Source organism: Glandiceps talaboti, chromosome 11, assembly GCF_964340395.1.
Source record: "Glandiceps talaboti chromosome 11, keGlaTala1.1, whole genome shotgun sequence".
Lineage (NCBI taxonomy): Eukaryota > Metazoa > Hemichordata > Enteropneusta > Spengelidae > Glandiceps > Glandiceps talaboti.
In genome coordinates, this window is record NC_135559.1 from 22,840,874 (window position 1) to 22,862,335 (window position 21,462).

At 37.1% G+C, this 21,462-nt stretch overlaps 2 protein-coding genes across 3 annotated transcripts in view; one reads left to right on the plus strand and one right to left on the minus strand.

Annotated features, from left to right (window-relative positions):
• LOC144442166 (O-acyltransferase like protein-like) overlaps positions 1–4,222 on the minus strand; it is a 33,238-nt gene extending 29,016 nt beyond the window's left edge. The window contains exon 1 of the mRNA XM_078131434.1: positions 3,829–4,222. Coding sequence (XP_077987560.1) covers positions 3,829–4,222 — 394 coding nt within the window. The remainder of the gene's footprint in view (positions 1–3,828) is intronic.
• Positions 4,223–12,292: 8,070 nt separating this feature from the next.
• Positions 12,293–21,462, plus strand: part of LOC144442510 (E3 ubiquitin-protein ligase TRIP12-like) — an 84,301-nt gene continuing 75,131 nt past the window's right edge. For both annotated transcript variants that reach the window (XM_078131872.1, XM_078131873.1), the window contains exons 1-4: positions 12,293–12,404; positions 14,830–15,020; positions 17,556–17,642; positions 19,351–20,210. In XM_078131872.1, the coding sequence (XP_077987998.1) occupies positions 14,881–15,020; positions 17,556–17,642; positions 19,351–20,210 (1,087 nt within the window). In that variant the 5' untranslated portion in view covers positions 12,293–12,404; positions 14,830–14,880. The remainder of the gene's footprint in view (positions 12,405–14,829; positions 15,021–17,555; positions 17,643–19,350; positions 20,211–21,462) is intronic.

The window sequence follows — 21,462 nt, forward strand, 5'->3', positions numbered from 1 at the left end:
ATCATACACCCTGAACAGTAATTGTATCACCTGTGTTAGGTACAATAACTTACTAGTAATATCATACACCCTGAACAGTATCGCATCACCTGTGTTAGGTATAATAACTTACTAGTAATATCATACACCCTGAACAGTATCGCATCACCAGTGTTAGGTATAATAACTTACTAGTAATATCATACACCCTGAACAGTATCGCATCACCTGTGTTAGGTATAATAACTTACTAGTAATATCATACACCCTGAACAGTATTGTATCACCTGTGTTAGGTACAATAACTTACTAGTAATATCATACACCCTGAACAGTATTGCATCACCTGTATTAGGTATAATAACTTACTAGTAATATCATACACCCTGAACAGTATTGTATCACCAGTGTTAGGTATAATAACTTACTAGTAATATCATACACCCTGAACAGTATCGCATCACCTGTGTTAGGTACAATAACTTACTAGTAATATCATACACCCTGAACAGTATTGCATCACCTGTATTAGGTATAATAACTTACTAGTAATATCATACACCCTGAACAGTATTGTATCACCTGTGTAAGGTACAATAACTTACTTGTAATATCATACACCCTGAACAGTATTGTATCACCAGTGTTAGGTATAATAACTTACTAGTAATATCATACACCCTGAACAGTATTGCATCACCTGTGTTAGGTACAATAACTTACTAGTAATATCATACACCCTGAACAGTATTGCATCACCTGTATTAGGTATAATAACTTACTAGTAATATCATACACCCTGAACAGTATTGTATCACCTGTGTAAGGTACAATAACTTACTTGTAATATCATACACCCTGAACAGTATTGCATCACCTGTGTTAGGTATAATAACTTACTAGTAATATCATACACCCTGAACAGTATTGTATCACCTGTGTAAGGTACAATAACTTACTTGTAATATCATACACCCTGAACAGTATTGCATCACCTGTGTTAGGTATAATAACTTACTAGTAATATCATACACCCTGAACAGTATTGTATCACCTGTGTAAGGTACAATAACTTACTAGTAATATCATACACCCTGAACAGTATCGCATCACCTGTGTTAGGTATAATAACTTACTAGTAATATCATACACCCTGAACAGTATTACATCACCTGTGTTAGGTACAATTACTTACTAGTAATATCATACACCCTGAACAGTATTGCATTACCTGTGTTAGGTACAATAACTTACTTGTAATATCATACACCCTGAACAGTATCGCATCACCTGTGTTAGATATAATAACTTACTAGTAATATCATACACCCTGAACAGTATCGCATCACCTGTGTTAGGTATAATAACTTACTTGTAATATCATACACCCTGAACAGTATCGCATCACCTGTGTTAGATATAATAACTTACTAGTAATATCATACACCCTGAACAGTATTACATCACCTGTGTTAGATATAATAACTTACTAGTAATATCATACACCCTGAACAGTATTACATCACCTGTGTTAGGTATAATAACTTACTTGTAATATCATACACCCTGAACAGTATTACATCACCTGTGTTAGGTATAATAACTTACTAGTAATATCATACACCTTGAACAGTATCGCATCACCAGTGTTAGGTACAATAACTTACTTGTAATATTGTACACCTTGAACAGTATCGCATCACCTGTGTTAGATACAATAACTTACTAGTAATATTGTACTCCCATGAACAGTATCGCATCACCTGTGTTAGGTATAATAACTTACTAGTAATATCATACACCCTGAACAGTATTGCATCACCTGTGTTAGGTACAATAACTTACTAGTAATATTGTACTCCCATGAACAATATTGTATCATCTATGAGTAAATATAATTTTGTAGCTCTATCCACGATAAATCAAATCAAATTGATTTTTGGACTGCACCCAAACAGTGCCCTCAACGGTGATCACGATTTCAATCTATTTTTGTACTTTAATAATATGGATAACATCGACTACTGATGAAAATGTGCGATGTCTATTACATGTATTGGTATTTTAACAGTTTTCAATCAATATATCGTGGTTGTCCAATCGAAAAACAGTTTAAACATGGTGGCAGATTGAAAACCAAGCTTTCGTTCAAGATTTCAACTTGTTACTACACTACCTATAGATAATATTATGTTTCAACTTGTTACTACACTACCTACAGATAATATTATGTTTCAACTTGTTACTACACTACCTATTGATAATATTATGTTTCAACTTGTTACTACACTACCTACAGATAATATTATGTTTCAACTTGTTACTACACTACCTATAGATAATATTATGTTTCAACTTGTGACTACACCACCTACAGATAATATTATGTTTCAACTTGTGACTACACCACCTACAGATAATATTATGTTTCAACTTGTTACTACACTACCTACAGATAATATTATGTTTCAACTTGTGACTACACCACCTACAGATAATATTATGTTTCAACTTGTTACTACACTACCTACAGATAATATTATGTTTCAACTTGTTACTACACCACCTACAGATAATATTATGTTTCAACTTGTTACTACACTACCTACAGATAATATTATGTTTCAACTTGTTACTACACTACCTACAGATAATATTATGTTTCAACTTGTTACTACACTACCTACAGATAATATTATGTTTCAAACGAGTATGTCAAAGTCTGGATTCAAATACTTTCACTTTGATAATGTGTTCTTTCACCACTTACAACAAAACTATCACAAACACGAGTAATTGACCATTTTTTTATTTTAATGAATATATCTTTGGTTATTAGAAACAAATTCCCATTGCAGCTAGTGCATGTTGAACAGAGCCTACTATTTCAATCCAATATCATATGTTGTAAAACATTATATTGTATGCAATTGTCATGGGGAGGGTGATGTTTTACAAAATGGGACAAAGGGGGGGGGGTCACTTCTTACAAATGGAGAATGGGGGAGGGTCATGTTTTACTTAACAGACAATGCGTGATTTCCTCCGGCCCTCCCCCCTTGTAAATATTGAAGGCTCCCTTACTGTACGATGTTGTAAAACATTATATTGTATAATAGGTGCTACTGTATGATGTTGTCGTCTTGCATAAAGTATCATAATCTATTCTCGGAATCAGGGTAAATTAGCCGGTATGTGAAATACCGGACTCGTGTATGCACTTGTTCGCGTGCATGAGTGCGTGCGTGTGTGTATTTTGTTTTTGTGTGTGTGTGTGGGGGGGGGGTCCTGTTTGAGGGATTTGGAGCTATTTTGTTGTATCGGTGAAAAATCTACCAACCCTACCCCTAACCCACTCCCACCCCTCGAGACTACAGAAACTGATCGGTTCCCAAGTCTATTCTATGTATAGATGTTGTAAACACACATAATTAGTATTAGAACTCGGTCTCAGTGTAATGAGACAGTTATCCTGTTACGTCATGGTTAGGTGATACACAACATGTTACATATAAATACATGTATAACTGCTATCACAAGATTACACCTCACACCCGGTGACTATCTACAAAATCTGAGATTACACTTCCAAGTCGAATGATAGTATATCAGACCACTCGTACCATTTAGTGGTCTGAGATAGTATTCAGGTGTACGTTTAATACAATCAGTGCAATCATACAGAACTAACATGTTTTATTGACATTGTACATCCTTGTTATTTTCAATATGCTGTCATAGAACCAGCTTGATTGGACAGAATACTTGGCTGGTACTAATGTTAGAGAAGGTATAGACGGGTTACAGACAATAAATTATTACAGACGGGTCAGTGACAGTAGTACTTACTTTGCACAGCATATCTTTCCTGTGGAGAACAGTTATAATCCACCATAACCTGTAGACTGGCTATTAAGCATACTTCTGATACATTGGTCAGTTTACTGATGATATCGTCCACATAGTCTTCATTTGTATTGGCTGTGTTTGAATTCACTGGACAGTCTTTTGTAACATTGACGTTCAATGTAGCACCAACAGAGTCAAGAATGTGTAACACATCAACGTTTACTGGCGACGACTGATATACTGTTGTCATTTGATGCCAAATTCTGTCAAACCTCAAAACCTCAGTAAGGTGATGGTGTATCTGACCTAACCCATCAAAACCGTCGTCAATGCGTGCACAGTAACAACTACTGCCAAATAAAGACAGAAGTAAGGAAGTCACCAGCAACGACATTTTGTTTCTGTATTCCAACTGACTTTAATTGAATATAGATAACAACTCAATCACGTGATCACAGATTTCGTCTTAAGATTTAATAAAGTATCTTACGTAACTGTCCACAGATAAACTAGTCAAATCATCAAAAGTTTGATGTCGATCAGAATTACTACCAAACATGTTTGCCAGATTAATTTTGATCTTTATGGATTTTATTGTATTCAAGTCTAAGTTGTAAAACAGAATGTCTACACTTTTATCATTGACACAAATTGTAAATAAAGAGTCTTCAGTATTCACATTGGTTTGTCTATCGCTATAGGGAGTCTTCAGTATACGCATTGGTTTGTCTATCGCTATAGGGAGTCTTCAGTATACGCACTGGTTTGTCTATAGGGAGTCTTCAGTATTCACATTGGTTTGTCTATCGCTATAGGGAGTCTTCAGTATACGCATTGGTTTGTCTATAGGGAGACTTCAGTATACGCATTGGTTTGTCTATAGGGAGACTTCAGTATACGCATTGGTTTGTCTATAGGGAGACTTCAGTATACGCATTGGTTTGTCTATAGGGAGTCTTCAGTATTCACATTGGTTTGTCTATCGCTATAGGGAGTCTTCAGTATTCGCATTGGTTTGTCTATCGCTATAGGGAGTCTTCAGTATACGCATTGGTTTGTCTATCGCTATAGGGAGTCTTCAGTATACGCGTTGGTTTGTCTATAGGGAGTCTTCAGTATTCACATTGGTTTGTCTATCGCTATAGGGAGTCTTCAGTATTCGCATTGGTTTGTCTATAGGGAGTCTTCAGTATTCACATTGGTTTGTCTATAGGGAGTCTTTAGTATTCACATTGGTTTGTCTATCGCTATAGGGAGTCTTCAGTATACGCATTGGTTTGTCTATCGCTATAGGGAGTCTTCAGTATTCACATTGGTTTGTCTATAGGGAGTCTTCAGTATTCACATTGGTTTGTCTATCGCTATAGGGAGTCTTCAGTATTCACATTGGTTTGTCTATCGCTATAGGGAGTCTTCAGTATTCGCATTGGTTTGTCTATCGCTATAGGGAGTCTTCAGTATACGCATTGGTTTGTCTATCGCTATAGGGAGTCTTTAGTATTCACATTGGTTTGTCTATCGCTATAGGGAGTCTTCAGTATTCGCATTGGTTTGTCTATAGGGAGTCTTCAGTATACGCATTGGTTTGTCTATCGCTATAGGGAGTCTTCAGTATACGCACTGGTTTGTCTATAGGGAGTCTTCAGTATACGCACTGGTTTGTCTATAGGGAGTCTTCAGTATACGCATTGGTTTGTCTATAGGGAGTCTTCAGTATTCGCATTGGTTTGTCTATAGGGAGTCTTCAGTATTCGCATTGGTTTGTCTATCGCTATAGGGAGTCTTCAATATTCGCATTGGTTTGTCTATCGCTATAGGGAGTCTTCAGTATACGCATTGGTTTGTCTATAGGAGTCTTCAGTATACGCATTGGTTTGTCTATCGCTATAGGGAGTCTTCAGTATACGCATTGGTTTGTCTATAGGGAGTCTTCAGTATTCGCACTGGTTTGTCTATCGCTATAGGGAGTCTTCAGTATACGCACTGGTTTGTCTATAGGGAGTCTTCAGTATTCGCATTGGTTTGTCTATCGCTATAGGGAGTCTTCAGTATTCACATTGGTTTGTCTATAGGGAGTCTTCAGTATACGCATTGGTTTGTCTATAGGGAGACTTCAGTATTCGCATTGGTTTGTCTATAGGGAGTCTTCAGTATACGCATTGGTTTGTCTATCGCTATAGGGAGTCTTCAGTATTCACATTGGTTTGTCTATAGGGAGTCTTCAGTATACGCATTGGTTTGTCTATAGGGAGACTTCAGTATTCGCATTGGTTTGTCTATCGCTATAGGGAGTCTTCAGTATTCGCATTGGTTTGTCTATCGCTATAGGGAGTCTTCAGTATTCGCATTGGTTTGTCTATCGCTATAGGGAGTCTTCATTATACGCATTGGTTTGTCTATCGCTATAGGGAGTCTTCAGTATTCGCACTGGTTTGTCTATCGCTATAGGGAGTCTTCAGTATACGCATTGGTTTGTCTATCGCTATAGGGAGTCTTCAGTATACGCATTGGTTTGTCTATCGCTATAGGGAGTCTTCAGTATACGCGTTGGTTTGTCTATCGCTATAGGGAGTCTTCAGTATACGCATTGGTTTGTCTATAGGGAGTCTTCAGTATACGCATTGGTTTGTCTATCGCTATAGGGAGTCTTCAGTATTCACATTGGTTTGTCTATCGCTATAGGGAGTCTTCAGTCTTCACATTGGTTTGTCTATAGGGAGTCTTCAGTATTCGCATTGGTTTGTCTATCGCTATAGGGAGTCTTCAGTATTCACATTGGTTTGTCTATCGCTATAGGGAGTCTTCAGTATACGCATTGGTTTGTCTATAGGGAGTCTTCAGTATACGCATTGGTTTGTCTATCGCTATAGGGAGTCTTCAGTATACGCGTTGGTTTGTCTATCGCTATAGGGAGTCTTCAGTATACGCATTGGTTTGTCTATCGCTATAGGGAGTCTTCAGTATCTATAGGCGTTGGTCTGTCTATCGCTTTAGGGAGTCTTCAGTATACGCATTGGTTTGTCTATCGCTATAGGGAGTCTTCAGTATCTATAGGCGTTGGTTTGTCTATTGTCATTACACAGTTGTCATTTACGACTATGCTGGAAGAGGTACGAATACACTTTACAAGCTGATAGTTGGATGTTTAGTCGGAATAACGTCCTTCAGATGAAAGGCCCATTTCAGATTAGGCTAAATAACCCAATCAACCCTAGTTTAAGCCACCTAAATATGTTTTAAACATTCAACTAAACGATAATAATTCTTTGTTTTCTTGACCTTCATGCACGTGTTTTCTTTACAGCAGCGATGCTGGTACATATTTCATGGAAGTAACACAGAAGGCGTATTCCGACCGACATTTTATTTGTTTTTTGGTCGAAGCAATATTTTTCAAATATAAAAACAATTATAAAGATCAAATCAAATCAAATCAAATCAAATCAAATCAAATCAAATCAAATCAAATCAAATCAAATCAAACCAAACCAAACCAAACCAAATCAAATCAAATCAAATCAAAATCAGATCAGATCAGATCAGATCAGATCAGATCAAATCAAATCAAATCAAATCAAATCAAACCAAATCAAATCAAATCAAATCAAATCACATCACATCACATCAAATCACAATCAGATCAGATCAAATCAGATCAGATCAGATCAGATCAGATCAAATCAAATCAAATAAAATCAAATCACAATCAGATCAGATCAAATCAAATCAAATCAAATCACAATCAGATCAGATCAGATCAGATCAAATCAAATCAAATCAAATCAAATCAAATCACAATCAGATCAGATCAGATCAAATCAAATCAAAGCAAATCAAAGCAAATCAAATCATCCCGAACTACCTACGCTATTTTGTGAGGCCATGTTATCGGAAAAACATAATAAATATATATTTTTCGCCTTAGGATTAAGAGTTAGGTCTGAAAAATAGGAGTCTAGCAGAACTACAGGAAAATTTGATGCAGAACAAAATATGAATTCTACTTAATATGGTTCCATTGATAAAAATCTGTTCACGTGCAAGTTGATAGGTTTTTTTTGCAAATGTAATATTCATTTTGGTACTATTATAAATATGATTTACAGAGGTTATAACACAACTATTTCAAAGTTTTTAGCATCGAGAGTTTTCGATCTAATCATACCGCCACCTAGTGGTCAGCTGTAACTATGGAATTTGTAATTCTGCAGAGGATCGTTGATCAAACGAGACACGTTTAAAGCTGAATGCTAAAAAACTTTGAACTGCTTGTGTTATAATCTTTGTAAATCGTTTGAGCTACCAAACTGATGAACGTATTTGTTTATCATAGAATTGCTTTAAATTTGCTAGTGGTATTATCTCTGATATCATTTATGGTTACTTAATAAATAAAGGTACTTCTCAGCGACACTGAAAGCACGTAATGATTATTCTATTGTCGTATCGTATCGAATTGGACTTTATTTTCCAAACACAAACTTGAAAAATGTAAGTGAAATTTTCGACTGTACACTTCAGTCATTGCCAACAGATTCACACAATTCGATACTATGATTTACAGAGATGAATTTTCATTTGGTGATTATTTTATTGTTTCTATATCAATTGTTGTTTCTATGTCTCCATAAAACAAGAGGTCCACTTCACAATCTACGATGTTATAGAAGCAAATAAGTTGTTTTGTCTATTTCGCTGTTACATACCTATAGCATTAGTGAACCTCCGTATTGTAACAATAGTGATAAAAAGACTAAATGGCTAGAAAAAGCAAGTTAAGCAAGTTAAGCTATGGACATTGATACAAGTTAGTCACGTAGTATTCTCTCCCTTCAAGGAAAAGTACGTCCATCCCCTCAATGAAAAGTATTTATCTCCTCTGAATTTAAAAGTGCATCCATCCCCCCAATGAAAAGTATTTCCCTCGCCTCAATGAAAAGTACTTCTCTCCCCTCAATGAAAAGTACTTCTCTCCCGGGGCCCCTTAATAAAAGTAGATCCATCCCCTCAATGAAAAGTACTTCTCTCCCCTCAATGAAAAGTACTTATCTCCATTCAATGAAAAGTATTTCTGTCCCCTAAATTAAAATTATGTATCCCCTCTATGAAAAGTATTTTTCTCCCCTAAATAAAAAGTACATCCATCCCCTAAATGAAAAGTATTTCTCTGCCCTGAATTTAAAAGTGCATCCATCCCCTCAATGAAAGGCATTTCTCTCCCCTGAATTTAAAAGTGCATCCACCCCTCAATAAAAAGCATTATCTCCCCTTAATAAAAGTACACCCATCCCCTCACTGAATAAGTCAGGTTAAGGTTACAGCAGTATACAATAGAGTTGAGGTTTATTGTTAAGTGCATAGAGGTGATCAAAGCACATAATAAGACCGCTAGCAACTGAGTCTATCATTTGTAATACAATGATTTGTATTGTGTTACTAGCTACCCCATACTTATGAACTAGTTGTAAAGTCCTTATAATAATTCAATAAAAAATGTCAAGGGGGGGGGGGGTCTGAGACCTAAGGCCCAAGTATAATATTTTTTTTTATTATCCTACATTGAACTATTGATCTCACCCCTAACCTGATCCTGAAGCCTGCAACCGACGATTGGGGGCGCTCTCGTGATTTTAGAATAGTGCATCCTTGAGATTCTATTCCCCTGTTTTACACTGATGGATTGACATGATCATGATGATATGAACTGAACACGTGGCGAAATCTAAGGTTCACTTGAAATCGATTCCGATTGCATTGTTGTAGTCCCAACACACTCTTCAGAACTTATCACTAGGCAAAAGGTTGAATATAAATGAATCTATGCAAATTTAGTGTATCTGCAGATCTGACATATGCACTTCGTGTACTGAAAGTATACGAACACGTATACTAGACATTAAATCTACCGAAATATACAGTTCCGTAGACTAAGCATGATTTTGGTATTGAACTTTACCTCAAACTACTGGGGATGAAATTTGGTAATGATTAAAGTGTTAGTCTGCAAATTGTGAGTGTGTCATACTTACGTAATTGCCCTAACAACCATGACCACACCCTTAGCAATAGTCAAATGATAGGTTTTTTTTACAATCATAACAAGAGGGTTGGGTAGGCAATTCAATAAACATTATTTCAAAATATGTAAATGACCTTAGCAACAAGACCACGCCCATAGCAACAGGTAAACAATGACGTATAATGCCAAAATAAGGTATAGTAATAGACATTGCAAAATTGTATATAGATATACCTAGCAACAAGACCACGCCCATAGCAACAGTTAAATGATGGTGTATAATGCACATATAACTCCTTGGATGGGTAGGCATTGGAATGAATCTTCAAAAAAGGTATGCAAATACGTCTAGCAACATCACATAATCATTACAGAAAATTTAAAGTTCACTGTCAATAGTAAGCCCCGAGCTTCACGAATAACACGGTCACGGAGCATCGCAGTCACACGTCAACGAATGGTTATCTCTATCATGGTCGATGAGGGCACACAGTACAAGGATATCCATGTACGATTATTGAATAGCTGGTATCGGTACATACAAAATAATTCGTTTTAGTTTTAATTTTAGTAAAGCGACGCTCCGAGGGCTGTGAGAGAGTCTAGACATTAAGTGGCCAAAATGTGGTGAATCTTTGATGAGTGAATGTCATCTCCGACAAACAGAATTTATCATTTTGGAAGACGATAAATCAAATTGGTATATCACTTGGCCACGCATTCTTGTGTAACATCGTATTTCAAAACTCCATACACAGCAATGAGATATTTCTTTACAAATGTATGTGGGCTTTGCGAAAAAGGTCTCACTTCGGGCTGTAACCTATACTTGATGATACTTTTTTTTTTAGCAGGGTTTCTCTTCAATCTTGATTCTGAGCAGAAACAGCATCCCTCATGATAGCTAGTGGGGAGGAGTGGGAGGGGGTGTCCCCCCTCCACACACACACACACACACACACACACACACACACACAGTAAGCACTTTACTTTAAAATAAGGACATGTAGGAGGCCAGCTAGTGGCATAAAATTTCAAACCACACACACATTATCGAAATCCATAGAGTACTTTAATTAAAGTTGTCTTCAGTATCCAAGTGTACTCGAGTCAATACACAACTGTATGGCTATATTACCTACACTTTATCTTACCTATTCATAGATATTTTGGCAGACACACACATTCACTTGGTTATTGACTGCCTCATAATTACATGTATGGTAAGTAAATGAAGTGTACATTTTTGCAAACTACAAGGTAAACGACTGCTCCTGAGGTTTGAATGTTCAAAACAGTTTCCACTGAGAGAGAGAGAGAGAGAGAGAGAGAGAGAGAGAGAGAGAGAGAGAGAGAGAGAGAGAGAGAGAGAGAGAGAGAGAGAGAGAGAGAGAGAGAGAGACAGACAGACAGACAGACAGACAGACAGACAGACAGACAGACAGACAGACAGACAGACAGACAGACAGACAGACAGACAGACAGACAGACAGATAGAGACAGAGACAGAGACAGACATATACAGAGACAGACAGACAGACAGATAGACAGACGGACAGACAGACAGACAGACAGACAGACAGACAGACAGACAGACAGACTGACTGACAGACAGACAGACAGACAGACAGACAGACAGACAGACAGACAGACAGACAGACAGACAGAAAGACAGACAGACAGACAGACAGACAGGCAGTAAAAGGCATACACAAGTACATTCGCATGGATGTAGCCCAACTCACCACTGAATATAGGTTGTAGAAGGTATTGTGGCATAGCCACGAGAATTTTTTTTAATTTACTCGGTAAATGATCGCTCCTGAGGTTTAATTTGGTTCAAAATCATGAGCAAAATATTTCAGCCCCCTCCCCTTTCAGATCATCAGACTTACCATGCCCCCCCCTTTGAACTCTCAATTTTTTTCATCCCCCCCCCCCCATTTCTCCCCTTGCCCCCTGCTGTAAATTCTGACCCCAGCCTTACCTTTTAATTCGAAAATTGAATGGTCTTGTGTACATTGATGTTCGAGTTTTGAAAAATCGTAAATGGATGAAATTTATCCAAGGTATTTAGAATAACGAAAATGGAGATTTTGCCTAAAATATCTATATTTTATCAATAGTTACACACTTGGCCTCCTCATGGTCACAGATTACTTATTACTAATTACAGTCTTTGCCACTGGTGGCGCAGTTCATCACAAATTTACGTTTGACCCGACGGAGCTGATCGACCCGACAAAGTACTTTGCGGACTGATATATTTAATTGGTGTAGAAGACAAGAGACAGTTGGAACAATAAAAAATGAAAAAGTATTGCAGCAATTAATATTGGTCAAGAGCTAAACAGGTAAATTTCTTTTCACATAAAATGTACATGCATATTGCTCTTTGATGTTTCTCATGCGAGAGGATACACAATGAGGACAGGTCGAATGCAGTGCAGCGGTTAGAATGCTTGAGATCTGCAAATACATATCGAACGTATAGGAAAGTCTTCGTGTACTTCAACCCTAAATCGCAAGACACTACTTCTCGGAGCTGTCCGTTTGTGTAAGTTTAAGTCTATGTAATGGGACTGAAATTCATCCATTTATCTACATATATTGTGAAAATCTAATGTTTTCATGTGGTGGTGCACACGGTTTCATAATTTAGAAAAGTGGTCGTCTTTGTCTACCCATTCGAGCTCAAAGTATAGAGCCCCTGCTTAGTCTTTTAGACCATTTATCGGCATTATTGTAAACGTTAATTATCGTAGATTACTGATGATGGTTGTCGAATCTATAACACCAACACAATGTATCGAGCTTAGAATTTTCTCTATCCACCTATGTTGTTGGAGTTATGCAAAAATCAAGATGGCGGCTTCCACGGTTATAATCAGTGTTTGGTGTTTCGTCGATTGTAGACCGTCATGTACATTGATGAATAACAATTTTACACAAGGAAATGTGTATTGTGGACATTAGTTATATTTTTTCATTATAAATGGATTTTTTTACATCAATGTTAATACAAATAAGATTGACTTTAACTCTAATATGTGAAGACAGACGACAGGCTTCATTTAAATAATTTTGTGATGATGTAATGATTGCCTAAACAAACATTAAAACAAGGAGTGTGTTTACTCTCATTCCCTATTTCATTAGCGAAATTAATTTTGTATAGCCGAGTGTAAGATGTTGGATTTAAAAATTATGAATTTTTTCTTAAAGTCAGGTCATAATATAATGTGAATGAATTTGACACAGTCATGGATGTTCTATTAACACTAATAGTAATAAATCCATGACACAGTTCACCAAATTTCAAATAATCATAATTTAGCAGCAGGCAAAAGTACATAAATGCTGTAATATTGGAATTATATATATCTATATGTACATGTACATGTATGTATTATAATAAAATTTCTACTAAGACATTACAATTAAAGTGGTCATATCTATATTGATAAGGCATTGCTATTCATTTCTACCTTTAATTAATAAAACCACTTTACTACTTGTTTTTTTTGTACTTAATAACTATGAAACAACATGGATCATGTCTGTGTTTGTGACTGTATTACTGAAAAGAGCTACAAAATGTGTGAAACTTTTGCTCTTGTATATGTAGGAAGTGATATGGGTAAAGACAGTGACTTGTAATGACAAGTAAACACTAGAAATCAAATGAATTATGTAATCTATTGTATACAGTATACCAACAACACCTTGTCCAGTACTTATTTACCCAGTTATTTAACAATTCACATTTTGTTTGATAGTAGAATAACAGAATATTACACCTCTTTGTATATTTTTGCTATTTATTTAATTCCAAACATGGGACTTGGGTGTGGTATTATTATTTCAAGTACAAAATCTTAGTAGAGTAGTTATTGTAATCAAAAATCAAAGTAAGGCCATGTCTGATTTTAAACACAGTACTGACTACTTTAAAACTTCAATTAACAGTTAAAAAAAACCACCCCAAGCCATGTGAGCTATGTTGATATTATACATGATGTAATGATGTATGACTGTTTCAACATATGGAAATTGTGTGGATTGTAAAGAGTAGACAAAAGTGAATATAATAACGATATAACCACCTGAATTTATGCCTAACTTGTATTTTCAGAGTCTTTGTGGATGACCCTAATAGATTTATGGGTTGTCATGCATGTATACCTGTACATACACATCAACTATGTGTGTGTGTCACTGTGTATGCATGTATTGGACACATACATATACACATACACACACACACACCCATACATACATACATACATACATACATACATACATACATACATACATACATACATACATACATACATACATACATACACACACACATACATATACACATACATACATACATACATACATACATACATACATACATACATACATACACACATACACACATACACATACATACATACAATACATACATACATACATACATGCATTTTGTACACACACATACATGCATGCATACATACATACATCCATCCATCCGTGCACGCACGCACGCACACACGCACGTATGCATGCACACACACACACACACACACACATCCATACACACACACATACTGTTACATACTGACATAATTATATTTAAATACATACAATGTATGTATGTACGTACGTACCTACATTATATATACATGTACGTATGTACATGTAAATATGTATTGGTCTGTTTGATTGAAGCAGTTACAACACTTTACAGAGGATTATGATGGTCAATATGGTTTAAATTCTGTTCATGTAATATGTGACTTGATTCTAGATTAAATTAAAGAACTATGCTATGTCTGGATGTGTCATGAACAGTGAGATTTGTAGATAGCTGTAGTGGTGTACACATATAAGACAATACAATTTTCTCATACCAAATCTCACCTTCTGTTAGTGGGAACCTCAAAACACAGTTTACATATTATTTGATTTGTTCTATTTCTTTTTGTTTGTAGTGTTTGCAGCAGAAGTGGGCATGCACTCGTGTAGGACTGTCGTGACTTATTATGGCCGATCACAGCCCTAAGTTACAACAACAAGGGGGGTCACAGCAGCGACGATCTACACGTGGCATTTTATTAGCAGCAACCAAAAACAGAAATTCCAGTACCAGTGACATTTGTCATTCAGATCAACAAAGAAAGAGGTAAAACTTATGTTTGTACTTGTAATCTATTTTTCCTTGTCTTGTCAAGGGTAGGTAACATATTAGTTAAGAGCCTGATTGATGTAGTAATGGGTACAAAAATACAAGTTGTGAGGAAATTCTACATAGTACCAGGTACGAGGAGGTTAGTTGCGGATAAAAAAACAGCTAGCTAGGGACACGGAAATCCGGATTTTCCCAGCGTCCATTTGTGTATTCAATATGGTGGCAAGTTTTGGTGAGACTTGACAAGGTAAGAGTTAGTCAATTTTCATCTTCCAAAATCAAAAATACATATGCATATAGCGTGCGTTCCGGGAAGAATGAGTTGACAGACCAACAAAGAAATTTTCATTGATCAATTCCATTGTTTGTAAGAGGAGTTTGCGAAAAACTTCTACCATGGGGCTGTCCTATTCTAAACGGTCCACTCTAAACACGCGAACGATACCCATACGAATGCATGCATGTGCTGGAGTTCTGTGTCTGTAGCTACATGTACATGTGTGTAATTTTCATCCAGAACTAACCTCCTTGTACCTTGTACTATGTAGAATTTCCTTGCAACTTATATTTTTGTACCTGTTACTTTATCAAGCTGGCTCTTAACTAATATTTGTTACCCAGCCTTGCTTCTTACTCCATGCTTAATAGGTCCAGCAAGGTAACTAGTAATTGTTCTGTAAATAAACTAGTTTCATAGCTCCCATTCTGTGGAACAAAGTCAAGGCTGATTTTGACCTATCTGCTTTAATTGCTGTCCAGTGAGTCATAAAAAGTTACTTTCAACACCTCTACATTGTGTGACTTCTTTAAAAATGAGAGAAATCAAATTATTTAAATTACCCATGAACCACACTACATAGGGGTAAAGAATTCTCGGTATGCAAACCACAGAGGTGTCCCATTACTATACTGTATATGGATGCATGATGTACAGTATACATGCCTTATAGATCCCTACAGTACAGTGTACATATACATGTGTTGCACAGAAATACCGGTATACAGTATACATGTACATGTGTTGTACATAAATGTACAGTATACATGTGTTATACATAAATGTACAGTATACGTGTGTTGTACATCAATGTACAATATACGTGTGTTGTACATCGATGTACAGTATACATGTGTTGTACATCGATATACAGTATACGTGTGTTGTACATCGATGTACAGTATACGTGTGTTGTACAATGTACCTCGATGTACAGTATACGTGTGTTACACCTCCATATACAGTATACGTGTGTTACACCTCTATATATACAGTATACATTTGTTACACCTCTATATATACAGTATACATGTGTTACACCTCAATATACAGTATACATGTGTTACACCTCGATGTACAGTATACATGTGTTGTACATCAATGTACAGTGTATACGTGTGTTACTCCTCGATATACAGTATACAGGTGTTACACCTCGATGTACAGTATACGTGTGTTACACCTCGATGTACAGTATACGTGTGTTACACCTCGATATACAGTATACATGTGTTACACCTCGATGTACAGTATACGTGTGTTACACCTCGATATAAAGTGTACGTGTGTTACATCTCTATATATGCAGTATACATGTTTTACACCTCAATATACAGTGTACATGTGTTACACCTCTATATATACAGTATACGTGTGCTGTACATCGATGTACAGGGTCCACACGGTCTTTTGGAGGGGTGCACCCAACCCCCCTCCCCCTCCACCTTTTCCCGTCGTTTCAGGTTTGCCACACCCTCCCCCTCCCTTTATTTTAAATCAGTACATTGTCTTTTGAACTGACATGATATAATGATATTATTATTTATTTGCCAGAGGTCAAAAAAAAAATAACAACCAAATTTACATATCAAGTGAGGAAAATGAAATAAGTAATCACGTCACCAATGAGAAAAAAGTATATATAAAAGAATAACTTTAAACTTCTGGCTGGACCACAACAATAGTTTGTTCAAACATAACTTGTCAAGGCCGTATGAAAGACAATGTCAATAGCCACAAGTGTGAGAATGACTTATCTTTTTACCCCACTAGGCCATGCAAAGTAACAACTTTGTGTAACGTCAACTCGTGCCTTCCTTTTACAGAAAACTGAAGATTACAAACAAATTATGTAAATTAGGTCAAGTGGAGCAAAACCTGACAAGATGTCATTTTTTTATTCAATTTGTACATTCAGAGAGAGAATACCCTTTCCAGAAACTACCGTAGCTTTCTGCCACTCGTCACTGTGTGTTACTAGTCATCATTACTGGCAATACACTGTTTCCTGTGATGTATTACAAATGTAATGGTCATTTGGCACCTTTACAGTAAACATGTGTAAGTAAATGTGATTGGCTACAATCAAGTGTTGTTGTACTGTGCAGGATATTGGGCAGTTTAGTACAGTTGTGGTATAGTAGCCTGATAGGGCTGAATAACAGGATGTGTCTTCCAGTTTAGGGAGATCTATGCTTTGTAAGTGATAAAGTATAAATAGCTGACTAACTGATATGTCCTATATTTAACAGATCTGAAACAACCAAGTCAGCAAAAACAGTAAATACTAGCAGCAAGCCAAAGAACACCACTAAAGGGGATAGGAGTAACGACAAAAGGTAACATCTTCTCTGTTTTGGACTTCCATTGTGTATCACTAAAATTTTGTTTTATGTCCGAGACAGTGTAGTACGTGATGGGTACATGTGTTATGTATCTGAGACAGTGTAGTGATGGGTACATGTGTTATGTATCTGAGACAGTGTAGTGATGGGGTACATGTGTATCTGAGACAGTGTAGTGATGGGTACATGTGTTATGTATCTGAGACAGTGTAGTGATGGGTACATGTGTTATGTATCTGAGACAGTGTAGTGATGGGTACATGTGTTATGTATCTGAGACAGTGTAGTGATGGGGTACATGTGTATCTGAGACAGTGTAGTGATGGGTACATGTGTTATGTATCTGAGACAGTGTAGTGATGGGTACATGTGTTATGTATCTGAGACAGTGTAGTGATGGGTACATGTGTATCTGAGACAGTGTAGTGATGGGTACATGTGTTATGTATCTGAGACAGTGTAGTGATGGGTACATGTGTATCTGAGACAGTGTAGTGATGGATACATGTGTTATGTATCTGAGACAGTGTAGTGATGGGTACATGTGTTATGTATCTGAGACAGTGTAGTGATGGGTACATGTGTTATGTATCTGAGACAGTGTAGTGATGGGTACATGTGTTATGTATCTGAGACAGTGTAGTGATGGGTACATGTGTATCTGAGACAGTGTAGTGATGGGTACATGTGTTATGTATCTGAGACAGTGTAGTGATGGGTACATGTGTTATGTATCTGAGAGAGTGTAGTGATGGGTACATGTGTTCTGTATCTGAGACAGTGTAGTGATGGGTACATGTGTATCTGAGACAGTGTAGTGATGGGTACATGTGTTATGTATCTGAGACAGTGTAGTGATGGGTACATGTGTTATGTATCTGAGACAGTGTAGTGATGGGTACATGTGTTATGTATCTGAGACAGTGTAGTGATGGGTACATGTGTATCTGAGACAGTGTAGTGATGGGTACATGTGTTATGTATCTGAGACAGTGTAGTGATGGGTACATGTGTTATGTATCTGAGACAGTGTAGTGATGGGTACATGTGTTATGTATCTGAGACAGTGTAGTGATGGGTACATGTGTTATGTATCTGAGACAGTGTAGTGATGGGTACATGTGTTATGTATCTGAGACAGTGTAGTGATGGGTACATGTGTATCTGAGACAGTGTAGTGATGGATACATGTGTTATGTATCTGAGACAGTGTAGTGATGGGTACATGTGTTATGTATCTGAGACAGTGTAGTGATGGGTACATGTGTATCTGAGATAGTGTAGTGATGGGTACATGTGATTTATGTCTATTACAGTGTAGTGTAGTGCACAAGCTACATGCACACATTGAAACTTGAAAGGTCAATGAGAACACATATCATTGCAAGCCATCATAACATGTTGTTGTACCATACCCTCCTTTTGTGGTGCTGGCACTTTGGTGATGTTCTCAAAAATCTGTACTGTATGTACATTTATCGGTACTACATGTATATACGTTTATTGTTACTATGTACATTTATTTGTTACTATATATATTTGTTGCTACTATGCATACATTTGTTACTACATTGTATGTACATATATTGCCACATGTGGTTGTTTCTTTGACCAGGACTTTCATGTTACTTTACTGTGTTCTTTGTGTTTTTACATGTATAGTCATTTGTCTCATCAAAGAAATCATTTTTTTTTTAATCAGTTCAGTTGTTCGTCCTTCAAAGACAGTTAAAAGAAAATCAGTTGTGACAACATCTACTAAGCAGCCTGCATCCAAAGTTCAAAAAGTCAACCCAACAACTGCAGAACTAACCAGCTGTGTTGTGAGTGCAACTAAAACAGTGGTTAAAGCCAAGAGAGGAAGACCACGGACAACAAGCAGCAGTAAGTCACAACAACGACAAACACAAACCAATAAGGTTGTGTCAAAGTCATCATATAATACTGAGACTAAACCAAACAGGAAAAGACGTCAGAGTGCCAGTAGTGACACTGCCAAGTCGTCTTCTCTACAAAGCCAGGGAAAAAGAGGGAAATCTACTTGCAAACAGTGTACCCAGAGTGTACCGGTACCAGCCACATCACAGATTGTACCTCCATTGACTAAGAGAACCAGAAGGTCAAGTTCTAATTCTACAAGTGGTATTGATCAGCAGAGAAACACAGACACTCTGTCAACACAACGTAAGACAACAGAACCAAAGTCAAAAAGCTACAAGCCAAGAAAAGGCCAGAACAAAGTTAGTGAAAAAGACAAGGGGGCTACAACAGAGGCAAGTACATCTAAAAACAAAACAAAACGAAAACCAGGTAGACCACCAGCATCATCCAAGACAACTGATTGTGAACATAGTACATACAAGAATAAGACTACAAAGAAACAAACACCAAAGACGAGAGGAAAACAAGCTTCAAAGAACCCTACTGACAAATTGAGTAATTGCAGAAGAGCAAAAACGGGGAACAGCACATCAACAGATCCCTCTGAACAACAATCTCCATCAACCTCTGCTTCAAGAGGGGAAAGGAGATCTTCAAGAGGGAGAGAACTCTCATCAAGAGGTAAGAAATCTCTTATTTTATTGAGCAGTGTGGCCGCCAATGATAACACAATGTTTATTACAACAACTTTTTGACCAGTAGTTAAAGTAGTCAAATTGCTTGAGTTTACAGAACCAGTTAAAATGTGAATGACAACAGATAAAACATGTCATAAAAGTTTGTGTTAAAATATGAGGTAATTAAAATCTTAAGTATGAGGAACAAGATGACAGCCATGGATAAGAGACAATTATTGTAACAGTCAAAATGTCAAAATCTGATTATCTCATGGGGTATCATAACGTTGGGAATAGGAAACAACAGATTTTGTTATGTCACAAGAAATAACTGCATCTATGGTGTGTCAAATTGGCTGAGATGGCACACAGGTAAGGTGGTGTATCAAATTGGCTGAGATGGCACACAGGTAAGGTGGTGTATCAAATTGGCTGAGATGGCACACAGGTAAGGCGGTGTATCAAATTGGCTGAGATGGCACACAGGTAAGGTGGTGTGTCAAATTGGCTGAGATGGCACACAGGTAAGGTGGTGTATCAAAATGGCTGAGATGGCACACAGGTAAGGTGGTGTGTTAAATTGGCTGAGATGGCACACAGGTAAGGTGGTGTGTTAAATTGGCTGAGATGGCACACAGGTAAGGTGGTGTGTTAAATTGGCTGAGATGGCACACAGGTAAGGTGGTGTATCAAATTGGCTGAGATGGCACACAGGTAAGGTGGTGTATCAAATTGGCTGAGATGGCACACAGGTAAGGTGGTGCATCAAATTGGCTGAGATGGCACACAGGTAAGGTGGTGTGTTAAATTGGCTGAGATGGCACATAGGTAAGGTGGTGTGTTAAATTGGCTGAGATGGCACACAGGTAAGGTGGTGTATCAAATTGGCTGAGATGGCACACAGGTAAGGTGGTGTATCAAATTGGCTGAGATGGCACACAGGTAAGGTGTAGGATTGTAGACGTTCTCTGTAATAGTGTTTACTTTAAATTATGGTCTTCTCCATGTGAGAATCAGGGGGATCTGGCCTTTCTATAAATACAAGCACTTTCTGAACTTACAACACCCACACTGTATGAGTTGAAAGTACAATGTACAATGTATGTTGTAGTTACAGGAGAATGATTTGACAAGGCTGATTTGATCCTAACTACTTTAGATGATATCCAGTAGGTCACAAAAAGTGACTTTCACCACCTCTGCATCATACAACTTCTTTGATAAGAAAGATCCAAATCAAACATGAAGAGACCCGT